Raw genomic sequence first — 16,825 nt, 5'->3', positions numbered from 1 at the left:
TTAGCCAAAGTCAAGTCTTTGTATCTGAGAGTCTAAAGGAGACCCTTGCCTGCTGTGAAATTTGCCTCAGAGTGGTGACTTTTTTCATGAGGTGCTTTTTGTTCCTTGAAAGAAGCAGAGATGAGAAAGTACTGATCTTTTATTTCACTTTCTCTCTGTGGGTCCATACTTCCCCATGTCATCAAGTGTTTGTGTCTCAGTGTTTCTCCACTGTAAATTGTTTGGTGCCTTTCTGACCATCTGGAACAGGTGGGTATGAGAGCATAAACACAGCTGAGTTTGACCATCCGAAAGGCTTTTTTTTTCGACTAAAAGTCCTGATGATTAGAAAATGCATTGTAGTGAATTATCAGTTGTAATAGGCAATGCAGTCAGTAATCCTTTTTCACATATTATTTTGTTTCTTTATTTGTTTAGAGTTTATGCTCTAACCCAATTTGTTTTTTTGTTTCTTCAGCAGGAACCAGATAAAAGACTTTCAAACTTTTAAAAATATGATTTCTTATTTTAAAGTTCCTTCAGTAAAATTGGGTATCAGTTTATCAGAATGAGTTTATTTAAAGACCCAAGATACCCCATTTGTCCAGAAATTATACACCTGCCCCACGTAGACCATGCCTAGGTACCCCTACACAGTGCCCCTCCCCTGCTACGTCACATGTTATCGGTTATGGGAGATAAGAACCATGTACGTCACACCCTTTTTGTTCTTATTTTCATTCTTGGTTTTGTTTAGTAAAGGCTTTTTGGGATTTTGTGCAGGAAATATGACAAAGCTGCCTTTTATCCTCTGTCTAGGAAACGCGGGGCTCTGTGCCTGTGAGCCTGGTCCCATGGGCCCACCAGGCCCTCCGGGACTTCCTGGGAGGCAGGGTAGTAAGGGAGACTTGGGGCTCCCTGGGTGGCTTGGAGAGAAAGGTCATCCAGGCCCTCCGGGTGCTGAAGGATCTCCAGGACCACCAGTGAGTAACTCTTACCAATAACAATCTTTCTAGTTAAAAGAGACAGAGATAAAATTCAACTGTAGCTCTTTCTGACTTATAGTATGATATATATTTTATGTTTTGAACCTATACATATATTAATGACCAAAAAAAATCATCTATGTTCATTCATTCATTCAACTAATATTTATTGAGCACCTACTATGTTCCATGTGTCATTCTAGGTGCTGGGGATGCAGTAGGGAGCAGAGCACAGTCTGTACCCTCCTGGGGACTCCTGGGGTTGGGAGGGACGCATGCTGGGTAGCAAATAGATGAGTACGTATGGCTGATGATGATAAAGGCCATCACCATCTAATGTAGCTTGAGGGGAAAAGCTGGAGGAAATGAAGACAAAGAAGTGGCTGGAGGTTATGTGGGGTTGTGGAGCACGGGGTTTGGTGGGTGCGTTGGGTTTGGGCTTTTATTCTGGATGACAGGGAACAGCCAGTGGAAAGTTTTAAGAAGAGACAGACATAATGCTCTGTGGCTGACATTAGCTTCGAATGGCTCACTATGGTAGTTCTGGTAAGAACAGATAACAGGGGGAGAGGGAAGGAGGGAGATGGGCTGGAGGACTGCTGCATAGTCCTGGTGAAATATGATGGTAGACAAATTAGCATGTTGGTGCTGGGTGTGACGAGAAATGATCAGATTCTCGATATGTTTTGAGATCGGTGCTAATAGATTGGCTGTTGGGCTGGACATGGGATATTAGAAGGAGCAAAGTTAAGGATAAGACCCAAATGGGGAAGCCAATGTGAGGAGTAGGTGTGGAGTGGGGAAAGGAAGTATCACTGGGGCCATCTTAAATTTGAGGTGCCAATCAGTCAAGCAGGTCAAGGTGTTGAAGGGTAGTGAGATGGTATTCAAGTAAGAGATTCCGATGCGAGGTCCAAGGTGGAGATACAGACATTGGCTTTGTCAGCGTTTATGTGATATTTCGTGCCACAGAGTAGATCTATTTTGAAATTGTTCTCATCTGCTGACCATTACAAGTGACTTGAGTTGAGGCACAGCCTTTCAGCAACTTGACTCCTCAGAAGAAACTCACTGGCCCTAAGGGCATTACTCTGGAGGCTGGACACAGCCTGCCTGTCCCCTCTTTATCAAAGAGCCTTAATCCTGGGGTGACCTGGAGCCTACCCATCAGCTTGAATGTCCTCTTTTTCATTTTCCCTGGGACATGCCATGACAATAAGGTTCCAGTCTGAGAGCCTTAAGTGAGGGTGACAATTAGGCTCTCTCTCGGTACCACCCACAATACGCTTGCAAAACACACTCACAAAGTCTGCTCGACAAGAAGCTAACTCCTTAATACGTGTATGTTGAATGAACACGGCCGCAGCTGTTAAGCACTTTGCATTTTATAGTCTGCTTTTTCCATTCGGCATTTGGGCACAGTCATTTTTTATAGTGGTACCTTCATTAAGAAGATGATACTGGTTCTAAAATATTTTTATGGCTTTCTCTTGAGTTGCTTCTCAGGGCTAGCCTCTTTGAGTGTGAATTGCTAGTTTGCCCAGGGTTGTCCTGGCTGAGCTTTATGTCATTTGGCTGCTGTACGGCTTACTCTTAGGACAGGTAATGTTTCTGATGTCTTTTTTTCTGTACATGATCCTGTCCATATGACTTCTCTGCATTAAGTTCATCACAGTGTGGTTACAGCTGGGGACTAGATCCTTATACCACGAGGCACTGTGAAAGGAAAGTGTTTTGGGGAAAAGAATGGATACAAAGAGAGAGCACAGAGGAACCACACACAATCACTGTGGGTGCTCTCACTTCATCGGACATGTCCTCTCTCAGCAGCTCGTCCCTGGCCTCAGAAGCCACAGATTGGTAGGCAAATAGAAAACAGAAAAGTGCGTTTAGGTTCTTTACATTTTTTTTTTTTTTTTTTTAGGTTAGAACAAAGCTTTGTATTTATTGCCATAGTCTGAGGTTGGGGGTTTCCTACCAAGATGCTGTCATGTTAAGCATGTTAAGCATGGGGGTTTCCTACCAAGATCCACTGGGAGGCACGTGGATCCACTTTCAAATCCCAACTCTGACACTGGCAAGCTCTACGGTCTTCCTGAGCCTCAGTGCCTTATTTATAAAATGGACATAACAATGGGGTAAGAATTCAGTTCAGCAACATATTCTGAGGGCTGTAAGGGATACACCAGTGATCAAGCACGGTCACTGCCCTTGATGAGTTGTAGAGCAAACCAAAGGTCATGGACTTGACATGGGCTAAATCTGACCTACTGGCTTGTTTGGTTTTGTCTTCATGGTGTTTTATTTTGTATTATTAATAAGATTTATGGCGGCCCTTGAGAAATTGGAAGTTCATTAACACAGGGTCAGTGCATTCCCACAGTTGCCAGGAGCTGAGAGGTGACAATGCATGTAGAAGGGCTGGGTGCTCCTGGCTCCGCGCTGTCTATCCATCTGCTTCCCTTGCTAGGCATGGCCCCTGTGGGCATCTGTGGCTCAACTTCCTGATCTAGACCATGTTTTAAACAACTGTTACACGGCTGGCAGAGAGGAATTTGTTTTGTTTTTGTTGAGACTTTGTTGTTGTATTAACACATGTATTTAATGATCTCAGGTCTTGGAATAATGACAAGTAGCCTTGATCCCAAAGCTGCTGGGAACCTTTGCCCCAAGAATCTCTTGGATTCAACATTTGTTTCACTAAGAATCTAAGTCTAAGTGCCATGAAGGCAAGACGGTCTGCTGTTAACTGTTGTGTCCTTGCTACTCTCAGTACTCCCTGGCCCTTTGTAGATTGTCAGTGAATGTCTCTCTAGTGAAATCCAAAACCAGTGCTGGTTATCTATTTTTTTTTTCTCACTAGCTCAAATAAGTCTGAGATCTGACTCTAGTGCTGAATATTCTATATCTGCACAGCATTAGAGAAATTTATAGTACATTCTAAGTCTTCAATGGCTAACTAAGGAGCGGCTCAGATTCCCGGGACACCAAGGTCTCATTTATTAAGCATTCCACTGGCATTCTCCTTCTGGAGAGAAACTGGTTCGTGTGCTAAATGAATGGTTTTATGTGTTGATAGTTTATCCATCGGAAGGGCGTTTTCATTATCTGCCTCTTGGGCTGAACACTGTGTCTCATATACTTTGGACCTGTCATGTTGTCACTTATGACTTAGTCCATACAGGAAAAATAAGCATTTAAGCAACACTCAACCCATATTAGCACTTTGCTATTTCTAAAGTTCCTTTTCTGTCTATTCCAGCTCTTTCTACTGAGAAATTTGTTCCACCCGCCTTTTTGATGTCACATAGACATCATTACCTGGGATGCTGTACTACAGTGACGCCCCTGGCGGGGGTGGGGGGGGTAGTTAAGTGGGTGTGTGGAACTGTTTTTTTTCTACACTAGATGGCTCCCAAGCATTTTTGCCATTTGGGTTTTTATGCCTGTTGCATACGGTTTTGGCTTCCTCTTCATTCTTATTACTTAATGCTGCCATCATACTGATCTCCACTGTTACCTTCTCCTCTTAGTAGTTAACTGCTTATAAAGTGCCAGTTAAGCAGGTTAAGCTTGCATGAACTTGTTAGATTGTATGGAAATAAGGCGAGGTGGCATCTGTGTGGGAAAAGTAAACGGTCTTCTCAGTCATTTTTACCTCCGTCTAAATTCTTATCTGTGTTTCTTGACTTTCAAGGTCATCTGATAAGTAACCTTAAGTTATGTATAGTGTTTCTGTAGCTGTATTTACTATGATGCTTGGCCACTCTAATATGCTGATGGTAGGTTTCCAGATTGTTGACATGGCTTAATATTCAGTAATACGTAACACTTATAAAACCATGACCCAAACAGTGAGTCTCAGAGCAGTGTTGAGGTCAAAAGATGATGAGCCCATCAGTGAAATCAGCTATTTACTTGCTATATAGAGGAAATATATCAACCGTGTAACCATGGTTCTTATTTTCCCCTCCTCTTGCCCATCAGTTTCCCTCAATATCACAAGCTTATCCCTAAACTTCTGCCTTTGGCTTTAGTGGCAGCTCTTGTGGTTAACCTACCTTCTTCTTTACTCCTCATTCTATTAAAATGCTCAAGATAGTTAAAAAATTTGATTATAGGGGGCGCCTGGGTGGCTCAGTCGGTTAAGCGTCTGACTTCAGCTCAGGTCATGATCTCGCGGTCCATGAGTTCAAGCCCTACGTCGGGCTCTGTGCTGACTGCTCAGAGCCTGGAGCCTGTTTTGGATTCTGTGTCTCCCTCTCTCTCTGACCCTCCCCCATTCATGCTCTGTCTCTGTCTCAAAAATAAATAAACGTTAAAAAAAATTAAAAAATTTGATTATAAATTTTTATGTTGAGATAAATTTTATGTTAAGACTCAAAGCACAATCACGCAGAGTTCCCATGGACCCTTCACCCGGCATCCCCGATGATAGCATACATAACCATAGTACGTTGCCAAAACCAGGAAATTGATAATGATAGATGCTTCTGTTGAATCTGGTACAGACCTTATCCAGATTCCACAAGCTTCTAAATGCAGGTCAAGACCTTCAGTTTTATAAGGTAGGACCCACCTTAGAAGGTAAGGAAGAGAGTGATACCAAGGGTACCACACCAGAATCTGGAACAGGTGATTTAGAAGGAAAGAAGAGAGAGATTAGATGTAGGTGAATAACTTTTGACCCATCAAAATTAAACTGATTCATTCCTCTTATTTCTCACCAAGGGAAAACCCGGTGCTGCAGGACCACTTGGCAGTAAAGGAGAAAAGGGAGACATGGTTGTGTCAAGAGTGAAAGGTGAGTCTAGTCAATCACTTAGCTCCCTGCCATTTTTATGAATGATAGGTGAACTTTCATCTTGTATTCATTTCCCTGTGACCACAGATCAATTTTATAACAAGACACAGGATTGTTCAGATTGCTTAAAAAAATATTCCTGGCCCGGGGCTCCTGGGTGGCTCAGTTGGTTGAGTGACTAACTCTTGATTTTGGCTCAGGTCATGATCCCAGGATCATGGGATCGAGTCTCGTGTCAGGCTCTGCACTGAGCGTGGAACTTGCTTAAGATTCTCTGTCTCTCTCTCCCTGTGCCCCTCTACCCCACTTGTGCACTCTTGTGCTCTCTCTCTCTCTGTCTCTAAAATAAAAAATAATATTCCTTGACCTTCACAGAGCGGTGAGAATGTGGAACCTCAAATCCTCTATCTCTGATTTGAAAATATAGATGCTCCTTTAGCCACCTATTTAAATCTTCATTACTGTGAACTTGGATTTGACACAAGACCTCCTTTGACCTGCCTACCAGTTTTTCAGTGCGTTATGGCATCCTGTGTTCATCAAGACTATTTTGGTCATGACAGAAACCCAGCTTGAAGTAGTTTTAGAAAACATTATTGACTCAGCCAAACAAAATTTGAAATGTTAGACGTAGTCTCCCAGGACAGCTGGGTACAGGGGACTGCACCATCTGCCTTTCTCCCCGAGACTAGCTTTCCCTGGGCTGTGTGGGTAGACTGCCCTTCCTAGCAGAAGCTCTAAGTTCTTGCAAAAAGGAAGAGAGCTAGCTCTACCTTCTCAGCTCCAGTTTGAAAAACAAAACAATTCTGGAAAGATTGGCCTAGACTGGGGCAAGCGTGCAGCCATGGACTACTCCCCATTCACCACTGCTAGGGGATGGAGTACCATGTTGGGCACCACACACACAGCGGCCATGTGATTGGTGCCTCCTTACACAACCTCCTCGGCAGAGCGCTCCCCAGATAAGAGATCCTGTGGGTTTGGCAGTTGTGTTTCCTCCCTATGACTTTTGTGTGGTTGTCTTTACGTGACTTTTAGTCAATGGAGACACTCAGGGGAGTCTCTACCGGCCCACCTGGAGGCAAGGTCATTGCTTTTACCTTTTGTCCTGTGTTTCCTTCTACTTCACCCAGCTGCTCAGAAGGGCTTGAATATCTTTTGGCCTTTATTCCCAGGGCAGAAAGGAGAAAGGGGTCCTGATGGGCTCCCAGGATTTCCAGGGCAACAGGGACAACATGGCCGGGATGGACTTCCTGGAGAAAGGGGGGATCCGGGACCCCCGGTATGTATAATTCTTCTTTGGCTGTAGAGTTTCATTTCCTTATATGGTCACAAAGCATCTGTTTTCCCCTTCTCAATTTAAAACTGTAATTCAGTAAAGTGTCGTGTGCTGTGAATCAGAGTCACCTTCCATTGGCTGCCAGAAAAAGATGACTGTTACAAAAGGTGTGGCATAGTTGCAGATGGTCTGAAATCCTGAGTGACAGTTGAGTCACGGCATGACTTTCTGTCCCGTCTTTGGTCTTTGTATCATTATCATGGTGTTTATCTATTTCTGGGTCCCTTGTATCTAGCTACAAAGCCCCCAGTGGCTGCAGGCCTGTTCAGTTAACTCTGTAGGGAGGAGTATAGAACACAGGTCCTGATGATGACCTTCAGTTCTGTCCCCAGGTGAAGAAGCACGTGAGGGGAAGTGGCAAACAAGAGAGGGTGAACTGGTGCAAATCTGAACTGACATGTTAGTTGATGGAAAACCCCACCGACAAATGATATTTTTTGCATTTTTCAAACATGATTTGGGTGGAGACCATGTGGAGGTAACAGAGGTCGTAAGAAAAGACAATGAGACATGATCCTGGGCTTAGGAACTTAAAGTATCATGGGTACATGAGGCATGTTTGGATGCCTACATTATGTTTTATTCACATCATTAATTTTCTTTTTTTTTAAGTTTATTCTGATAGAGGCAGAGACAGAGAGAGCTGGGGAGGGGCAGAGAGAGAGGGGGTAGAGAGAGAGAATCCTAAGCAGGCTCCATGGTACCAGCTGCAGAGCCCGATGCAGGGCTCAAACCCACGAACCATGAGATCATGACCTGAGCCGAAGCCAAGAGTCAGACTCTTAACTGATTGAGCCACCCAGGCGCCCCCACATCGTCAGTTTTCCGAAGAGCAATCCGCTTTCACGTTTTATCCTAGGAAATGGAGGCCGAGGGTGTGTTACTCAAGGTCACCTATCTGTCAAGTAGACTACACCGCAGGGAAAACCCCAGTCTGTCTTATGCCAAAGCATGTGCTGCTTTCACCAGCCTGTGCTGCCTGCCATCAACAGTGTTGTAATAGAGAAGGACTAACTTCTGATTTATAGGCGCTCCTTCAGACAGATGGTATGTGAGTAAGAGAAGCCTGGAAGTCAAACCAGGGTAGATGGTCAGAAGTCTCTCTCATCTTTCAGCTGATATCAAGTATCATGATAATCATGAACGAAGTCTGCCTTAGATTTGGCAATCCCTGTTTTGTTTACTCTCCCGCTTCAGGAACTATCTAGAAGCCAATGTCACTGAGTGGCAATGGTCCTCGGGTTCCGATCTAATTATGAAAAACCAAAACGTACCCTAGGTCGCATTAGATGAGGGGTTTCTATAATGGTCTAGAGCGGTCCTCCTAGATTCGTTGAACCAATCCAGATTCACAAGACTGTCATCACCCACATGTGAGACCAGGCTACTCGGGAAGACAGAAGACACAGCCCTCAGCTTGCCAGCAGGGTAGCATCAGACGTGCGTCGCTCGTATGCAAGACCCCTGGTAGCTGTTCATTCGGCGGGAGAGAGTGAAACGAGATCCACACACAGCACATGTGCCAGCAGCGTTGACTGAGAGCCTCCTGCCCCACAGGGACACGGCCTGTGGAGACCCCACAGGGAACCACCGCTCAAGGGAGCCCCAGCAAGGACTCCGCACAGGTCTTCATAGTTTTCCAGACCAGATGCAAGTTTTGCCGCCAGGGATTGACGTTACCATAAGCAATGTTGCCTTATAATATATTTGACATCCAATTTTTAGGAAGTTTCCAGAGGAACAGAACTAGACGGTTAACCAAAGATCAAATTCTTAAAGCAGGAGAAGGAAGTGTTGGTCAGCCCTCTCCTTGCAGGCGTGGAGGGTGATTGAGTCTATCCTGTGTCTTCTCGTAAGAATGCAGGAAAACAGTTTCAAGGACCTAAGAATTTATTTATTCAGCTTGTAAGCCTTCTTTCTTACCTCCCTCAATTGACGTATTTCTGTATTTCGTTATATTTGGTATTAGAGAGTTGTTCTAACAAAAAATTTCTAAATTTTGTATTGAATACATAACACAGCTTTCTGTATTTGAGGTGGACCCCCCCAGCCATAGCATCATATGTTTGTAAATTTTTATGTAAAGGATGAAGAAGAAACTAAGTTACTCATCTATTGGTGATTTGCTATTGAGGAACTGTCTACTGGAAATATGAAGTTTTTCCACGTGCTTCTATAGACTATGACAATGGCTGCTTTGGGTTTATGGACTTGCAAAGATTGATAGTTGACTCACGATGCAAATATTCCCAGGGGGATCATGAAGACGCAGCCCCAGGTGCAAAAGGGTCTCCTGGATTGCCGGGGCCCCCGGGAAGAACAGGACCTAAGGGACAACCAGGACTAGGATTTCCCGGGCCACCAGGAGAAAGAGGGCCACCAGGAGCTCCAGGCCGTCCCGGCGAGAGGGGCCTTGAGGGCTTGAAGGGTCAGAAAGGTAATTTTGAAGGTTTTGTGTTACAGAATGTCGGGGGAAAAGAGTGGAAGCTAAAGCGATCTCCTCTTTGGGGCTAAACTATTGTAGCAGAACCACTAAATAAAATTCCTTCAGGCTGCTGTTCAAACCTTGAATATTGCCAGACAAATAAAAGCATTACAGCACAATCAATATTTACAACAAATTCTTAAAATACTAAAATGTCTTTGTTGCATTGTTTGTCTAGCATGCCAAAATTGTCTTCATTCATTTCTCAATCCCAACTTATGCAATCTGCATTAAATTTACATATATATTCAAAATATCTATTTGTTTATAGTCTTTTGAGACAATGCAGTGTATCTTAATAAAAAACACCAGTATTTCATTTAAAAAATACATCACTGTCCTTGAAAACCCATTTGTAGGCATTCTAGAAAGAAAGAAAAAAGGAAGGGATTTCAAATATATTTGACAGTTATTTGAATTTAAACAATAAATGACTTGCAGTATTATAGCTGAAAACTTTTGAAAAGGCTGGAGAAAGAATTTAGATTTTTTTCTTTTGCAATATGTACATATACCTTGGACTACGTTATTAACTGCAAAGTTTTAGAATGAAATAATATCTTTGGTTCTTGCTTTGACAACATAGAAAGGCACTATTTTGGCCCTCAATAAGGTGTAAGATTATGCTTCTGGACCCATCAAAATACAACAGTATTTTTATTCATTTGGTACATTTTTGATTTGAGAGCATATGAAGTAATACATTATAATTATTTCTTTGAGAAAAGAGAAATGTTCTATTTTAAAGGGGAAGGAAACTGAGAGGCACAAGCTTCGGAGTCTTACTGTCTTGACCATGAAAATGGCGGGTGACAACCATCACGTTGCGGAGTCATTAAAAAAATTCAAGAGACAATACATTTGAGGCCACTGACTCATGGTAGCCCCTCCCTGAATGGCAGCTGGTATTAATATCTCAGCGCCCCCGCCCCCCGTCATCTACACACTCCCACAGCCAACCTGGGAGTCAGATCTTCTGAACTCAGTGTCAGATGTTGCTGTGATTTCCTGCTTTACCAAATCTTCTGATTCCATTGTATTGGATATCATTGAGCCTATAAATGCATTGTTTTCTTCTAGGCTAGTAAAACTGATACTTCTTGGAATTTTTCCTATTCCCCCTATGTTTATAGCTGTCTGACCGTTGAAGTTCAGATTTCAGGACCGAGCTTCTAGAAATTCAGAACAAAGGTAGTTTAAGTGATCTAACGATACTTGGGGTCCTCTTATTCCTTGGATGCCACATATACTACATGAAAAGAATATCTTGATTGAGTTGTCTTTGGGATTCATGTTACATGGGGCTATCAGTTGTGTGAATACCACTTTTTTTTTTTTTTCATTCCAGGCGATACAATTTCTTGTAATGTAACCTACCCTGGGAGGCCAGGACCTCCAGGTTTTGATGGAGCTCCAGGTATGATCAATGAGAAGTTAACTGTTTTACACATACCACAGAGTAAAAGAACTAGTAAGACAGATGAACCAATAGTTCATCATCAGGCAACTAATGAGGATATTTCTAAAACTCTTACCGGGTTTTGAGGGACTATGGGAAGCCAGTATGAGTGGTAATTCCCATTGGGACTCTAGTCTACTGGTTTGGGCACCCTCTAGGTGGGTTTTTAATTTTTTTTAGATCTCTGTGTAACAAAATTTACCTTGATTTGATCACAAATCAGTAAAAATGTCTGCTCTTTGAGAATTTAAAAACTGTATTTCCTATGCCCCAAGAGTGAATAATGATAATTTGCTTACTGATTACATTTTACTCTCTTCTGTTTTCCAAATCTCAAGGGACATGAACACTCAAAGTTGAAGTTGGCAGGTGCACCTCCTTTAAAGTTATTTTAGCTGAGATCACTTACAGTAGGAAATGTCAGAATGGTTTTTATCTTTAACTAAAAAAAATTTTTTTTTAAATCTCAATTCCTTTTGCAGGTGCTTTTTGCCTATACTTCATTTGAGGGCAAATTCAGTAAGGTGCAGGGAAATAGATTTTGGCCTTCACCCAGCAGGCCACATATCTTTCTTCCTACAGAAGGGGCTATGCTCTAATATTTGTGTTGACACAGAGCAGAGGAACCAAAAGGTTCATCTGAGTGCTGGTGTATGTCTCAAAGGCTTTCAGGAAGAATCCTTTATGTATGACTTAAAGTATACTAACAAGGGGCACCTGGATGTCTCAGTCAGTTAACTGTCCGGCTTCAGCTCAGGTCATGATCTCATGGTTCGTGAGTTTGAGCTCCACGTCGGGCTCTGTGCTGACAGCTCAGAGCCTGGAGCCTGCTTCGGATTCTGTGTCTCCCTCTCTCTCTGCCCCTCCCCCACTCACAGTCTCTCTCTCTCTCTCTCTCTCTCTCTCTCTCTCTCTCTCTCTCAAAAATAAACATTAACTTCTTTTAAAAAAATGAAGTACATGAACAGAATTATTCTCTGAAACACTTATTTGCAGCACGTGATTCATAAAATGATTATGTAAACCAGGCGAGGCAACATCTTCCATAAAGTAGAGTCCTCGGAAAAAGACCGCATAGAGGTTTTTCGGGTTTTTTTTTTTTTTTAAATCACCTTAGTTTGTTCTCATTTCATTTGTGTTTTACTGAGTCTGGGTTTGGTTGTTATTGTTTAGGACCAAAGGGACTTCCGGGCCCTCCGGGCGCTCCAGGGTTGAGGTGTTTAGATGGGCCAAAGGGTCAGCGTGGCAAACCAGGAATATCAGAAATACCTGGTCCACCTGGTAAGTAAGTGGTTTTCAGTTAAGAATGCATGTAGACCTCGAAACTCGATGACCTTAGTAAGCAAATGGCCCACGGATCCCTAGATCATGGGGGATGTTTTTTCTTGAAACACTAAGCTCTTAGCTATGTTTTGATAATTTTTAGGTTCTGGTAATTTTGTAAATCCTCAGGGCTACTTCCACCTGAAAGCATGAGTTATAGACTACTGTTGGTCTGTTATTTGGTAGAAACTGCTCAGTACAGACAGACTGCCATGATGAAAGCGATTAGGGAAACATTGTTGGCTTCTAGAAGACACAAACTCACAACGTATTTTCCTGTGAAAGGTGGCAAAGCAACGTTGCCTATTAAGTTACTCTGAATTTTAGTAACGTATCCCTGTGTTTTTTTTTAATGTGTTTTTATCAAAGTAGTAGTCTTACATTTGTATTGGTTCTATATTTGTACGTTTAACAATTGAAACAATATTTTTCGATAGGTTTTCGTGGTGACGTAGGAGATCCAGGTTTTGGAGGTGCAAAGGGGTCCTCCCTTCCTGGGCCCCCAGGCTCTCCCGGTTCTCGTGGAGCAAATGGGCAGAAAGGAATCATGGGAGACACTGCCTACGGCCACCCAGGTCCCCCGGGAGAGAGAGGTCTTGCAGGGGTGCCGGGGTCAAAAGGACATAGAGGTGATCCAGGACCTCCAGGCTTTGCAGGTATGAGGGCTGTCCTGTCCCTGTGGTCCATAAAGCTGGCTCAGGTCTGCAACAGGTCAGTGAAGACTATTTAGACTATCTAGCCTTAGAAGTCTAGAATGCGAAATGTCCCCCCAGGCATCTTCCCTCATAAATGAGCACTGGTCACATTTCAAGTAACCTGAGTCCTTAGTGTTGCCTTTGCATTTTACTGGTTCCTTTCGAGTCCAGGGCAGCTCACTGTGACTCCGTCAGTTCAGTTTGATTCAGCAGCTACTGGACATCTGCCTGCTTCAGACTCAGGACAGTATGTTAGCTCTGTAAACGCCCAAGGAGCAGGGCCCGGGGAACATGCCCACTGCCAAAGCCAGGTTGAAGGACCACCTGTAAGAGGAGGGGCAGCTCAGGGAGGCAGAACAGGGTGAGATGGTGTTTAGGGAAGCCCCATGGAGGAGCTGGGGGTGGGCTGGGCCCTGGCACACAAGCTGTGTCATTTGAACAGGTGACAGGGTGGAGAGACTTTCGTCCCAGCAGGGGCAGCAGGCGGGGAAGGTGGGAGGATGGCCCTGGCACTGATTTTCATCCATTTCCAAATTCACCAAGGATTCTTCAGGATCCTCAGCAGAGGTCTTTAGATTTAATGTGCTTAAAAATAAGCCTGGGTCAGGGCCATGAAAATCATCTTCTGGGCCCCAATCTCAGAAATTTTGATTCATTACATCAAAATTGGATGGGGGCCAGAAATTCCATCTGAACTTACTTAGCCTTTTGGGTGATGGTGACCAAGAGTGGACCCCAGACTAGAGTTTTACAAGCACTGTTCTGGGTCTTTTCTGACAGTGGATGGGCCAGCATTTATTAGGTGTCCACAGTAGTATCATAGTACAGGGCACGTGGAGGACAAGGGACTAAGCCACATTCTGTGTCACCAGGGAGCTTACTTGTTCTGTAGTTTGTAAGTCAAAATATTCATATGCAAAACCCCAATTAGTTGGAAAGTAACAAGATAATGTATTATCTGAGTCAGTAAAAATAATTTTGACTTAGTAATTCGCTATTTCACTTGTGAAGATGTATCTAAGGGAAATGTTCAGCAGAAGATGAAGGTTATTATGAAAATACTCTTGGGGGCACCTGGGTAGCTGAGTCGGTTGACCATCTGACTCTTGATTTTGGCTCAGGTCATGATCTCACAGTTCGTGCGGCCCTGAGTCAGGATGTGCTGACGGCCTGGAGCCTGCTTGGGATTCTCTCTCTCCCTCTCTCTCTCTCTCTGCCCCTCCCCAGCTCCTGAACATGCTGTCTCCCTCTCTCTCCCTCTGTCTTCCTCTCTCTCTGCCCCTCTCCAGCTCTTGAACATGCTGTCTCCCTCTGTCTCCCTCTCTCTCTGGCCCTCCCCAGCTCCTGAACATGCCATCTCCCTCTCTTTCCCTCTGTCTCCCTCTCTCTCTGCCCCTTCCTAGCTCATGCACCATGCTCTCTCTCTCTCTCTCTCTCTCAAAATAAATACATAAACATAAAAAAAATACTCTTATATCATCCACATTAGAGGATGGGAACAATAGAGTTAAGTAATACATACACTCTCTCCCTCTCTCTTCCTCTCTCTCTGCCCCTCCCCAGCTCCTGAACATGCTCTCTCTCTCCCTCTCTCTCAAAATAAATACATAAACATTAAAAAAAGTACTCTTATATCATCCACATTAGAGGATGAGAGGATGGGAACAATAGAGTTAAGTAATACACACACACACACACACACACACTCTCTCTCAGTCTCTCAAAGGAACACTATTCAGCTATTAGCAATTAAAATTATATTTATAAAGATTAAAACAAAATAGAAGAAATTTGCAGATTCATATGCAATGTGAAATAATCCAACGATCGAGTGTGTACTGTGATCACTACCTTAAAAATATAAACATATGAACAAAAGTATGATGAAAACTGGGAAAAATAAAACAAAATTTAGGTTAGGGCTTGGAATGATGGGGGATTTTTTTTTTTCTGAAAATTATGACACTGCCTCTCCAGTCAGTAGAAATTTAAGAGTTCAAGTGACGAAATAGCTTACAAAAAGCACGTCCATACAGTGCAAACTGGGTGGGCGAGCGTTGTGGCGATTTGGTGTGAAGCCCGCCACCATGTTAGAGGTTAATTAGAATCAGGAAGAACTGTGTAGTTTTTAAATTTGCATAAGCAGCTTTTTTGTTGTCTACACAACCTTATCAAGGAACTCTCTGAGTAATGCGTGGTTTTCCCATTCATTTGGAGCTCGCTACCATCTATGATAAGAAAATCCTGTGCGAGACTTAACTCCTGTGAGCACTGAGCCAGGATCAAACCTTTATTTCTGGGATCGATAAGCGTGAACCTTTTGTTGCAGGCTGACTCTATACAGTTTTGTGCCCGGAGTGTCAGGAGTGCATTGTATCATTTCAGGGCCGGCTGGTTTGCCTGGATTCCCAGGTCTCAAAGGCCCCAGAGGCAGAGAGGGAAGTGCTGGGTTTCCAGGGATCCCAGGTCCACCTGGCCATTCCTGTGAAAGAGGCGCCCCAGGAACACCAGGGCAACCCGGACTCCCCGGGGCTCCGGGCAGTCCAGGTAAGTGTCGGCACATGTCAAGACCTCTGTAGGGTCTGCAGCTTGACTCTTCTCACCAAGGAATAGGATCCCTGCTGCTCTTTTACCGAAGGACAGAACCAAGACTCTTGGGGCAGAGACCAAGGGCTGTACTATTCACAGAACGGCAAGTAGCATGAGCTTCCTGGTGGCTCGTGTCATTTCCCCTTGTCCCCCTAGTGTCATGGGGGCAACAGAAGTGGGGTTAGATGGGTGTTACACATGCAGTGGGGTGCAGCATCCGAGAGGAGGGCTGTGCCTGGGGAACTGGTGCTTTCTAGCAGCCTGCAGAACAGCCAGCTCTGTTGTAGGGGCTGGGGAGACCCAGGAAGAGGCATCTTTCAACACAAGGTGCTGGAGGGCTATTTCCAGTGTGATCTCCACTTCACCATGTGCTTTGTCACCTATTGTGCAAATCCTGTTGGATTCATCCAGATGTAGGGATCCGCCCTCTCAGTGCATCAAAGCGAGGTTGGGGCCATCCCTGCCACCGCGGCTTTCTTCCTGGCACCCATACTCCTAGATGACATTGCTGTGACTTCTATAATCCTCTGTGGTGAACACGACCAAAGTTCACTCGGCCATAGCTTCAGGAAACACCTGGAAAGTTTTCTTCTATTCGCTTCAAGAGTAAATGCTAATAATAATAATTTCGTTCTTCATCCTTATCCATTTTCCATTTTTCAAATGCCCTTCATAGTACTCGTGTCTCTCTACTGGAAGGTAGTTTTTCAAGTCACCTGCCTTTCTTTTTCTAGCAGCCAGAGAAATAGGTTCTTAGGCTGATGGAGGCTTGCCATTGTGATTTGAGCCGATAACCAGTGTTTCATAGGCACAGAGACACAATTTAAGTTATCATGAATTCTTTTCTTTCCTGCCCCGTGTGTGAAGCCAGTCTTCAGTCTTCATATGTTATTGTCATTGTGGTTTGTCTCAGGCGCCCCAGGTTGGAAAGGACAGCGAGGGGATGTGGGGCCTCCTGGTCCGGCTGGAATGAAGGGTCTCCCTGGAGTCCCAGGACGGCCAGGGGTAGATGGACCCCCCGGACCCCCAGGGCTCCCAGGCCCCATAGGCGATGATGGACTGCCTGGTCTTCCAGGCCCAAAGGGTGGGTAGTGCTTTTCCATTATTTTTTCCTTTTTATAAACCTCAAGTCCACTGCTAAGTAAAGAGGTAGGTAGATGGGAGAA

General features: G+C 44.0%; 1 protein-coding gene across 4 annotated transcripts in view; it reads left to right on the top strand.

The window, feature by feature from the left end:
* COL4A4 (collagen type IV alpha 4 chain) overlaps nucleotides 1-16,825 on the top strand; it is a 135,198-nt gene that overhangs the window by 70,950 nt on the left and 47,423 nt on the right. For all 4 annotated transcript variants that reach the window (XM_043578010.1, XM_043578009.1, XM_043578011.1 and 1 more), the window contains 9 exons: nucleotides 799-962; nucleotides 5,697-5,769; nucleotides 6,945-7,051; nucleotides 9,362-9,545; nucleotides 10,942-11,010; nucleotides 12,226-12,333; nucleotides 12,813-13,031; nucleotides 15,456-15,617; nucleotides 16,573-16,743. In XM_043578010.1, the coding sequence (XP_043433945.1) occupies nucleotides 799-962; nucleotides 5,697-5,769; nucleotides 6,945-7,051; nucleotides 9,362-9,545; nucleotides 10,942-11,010; nucleotides 12,226-12,333; nucleotides 12,813-13,031; nucleotides 15,456-15,617; nucleotides 16,573-16,743 (1,257 nt within the window). The remainder of the gene's footprint in view (nucleotides 1-798; nucleotides 963-5,696; nucleotides 5,770-6,944; nucleotides 7,052-9,361; nucleotides 9,546-10,941; nucleotides 11,011-12,225; nucleotides 12,334-12,812; nucleotides 13,032-15,455; nucleotides 15,618-16,572; nucleotides 16,744-16,825) is intronic.

Source organism: Prionailurus bengalensis, chromosome C1, assembly GCF_016509475.1.
Source record: "Prionailurus bengalensis isolate Pbe53 chromosome C1, Fcat_Pben_1.1_paternal_pri, whole genome shotgun sequence".
In the NCBI taxonomy this organism is placed as follows: Eukaryota; Metazoa; Chordata; class Mammalia; order Carnivora; family Felidae; genus Prionailurus; species Prionailurus bengalensis.
This window is presented reverse-complemented; position numbering and strand designations above follow the sequence as displayed.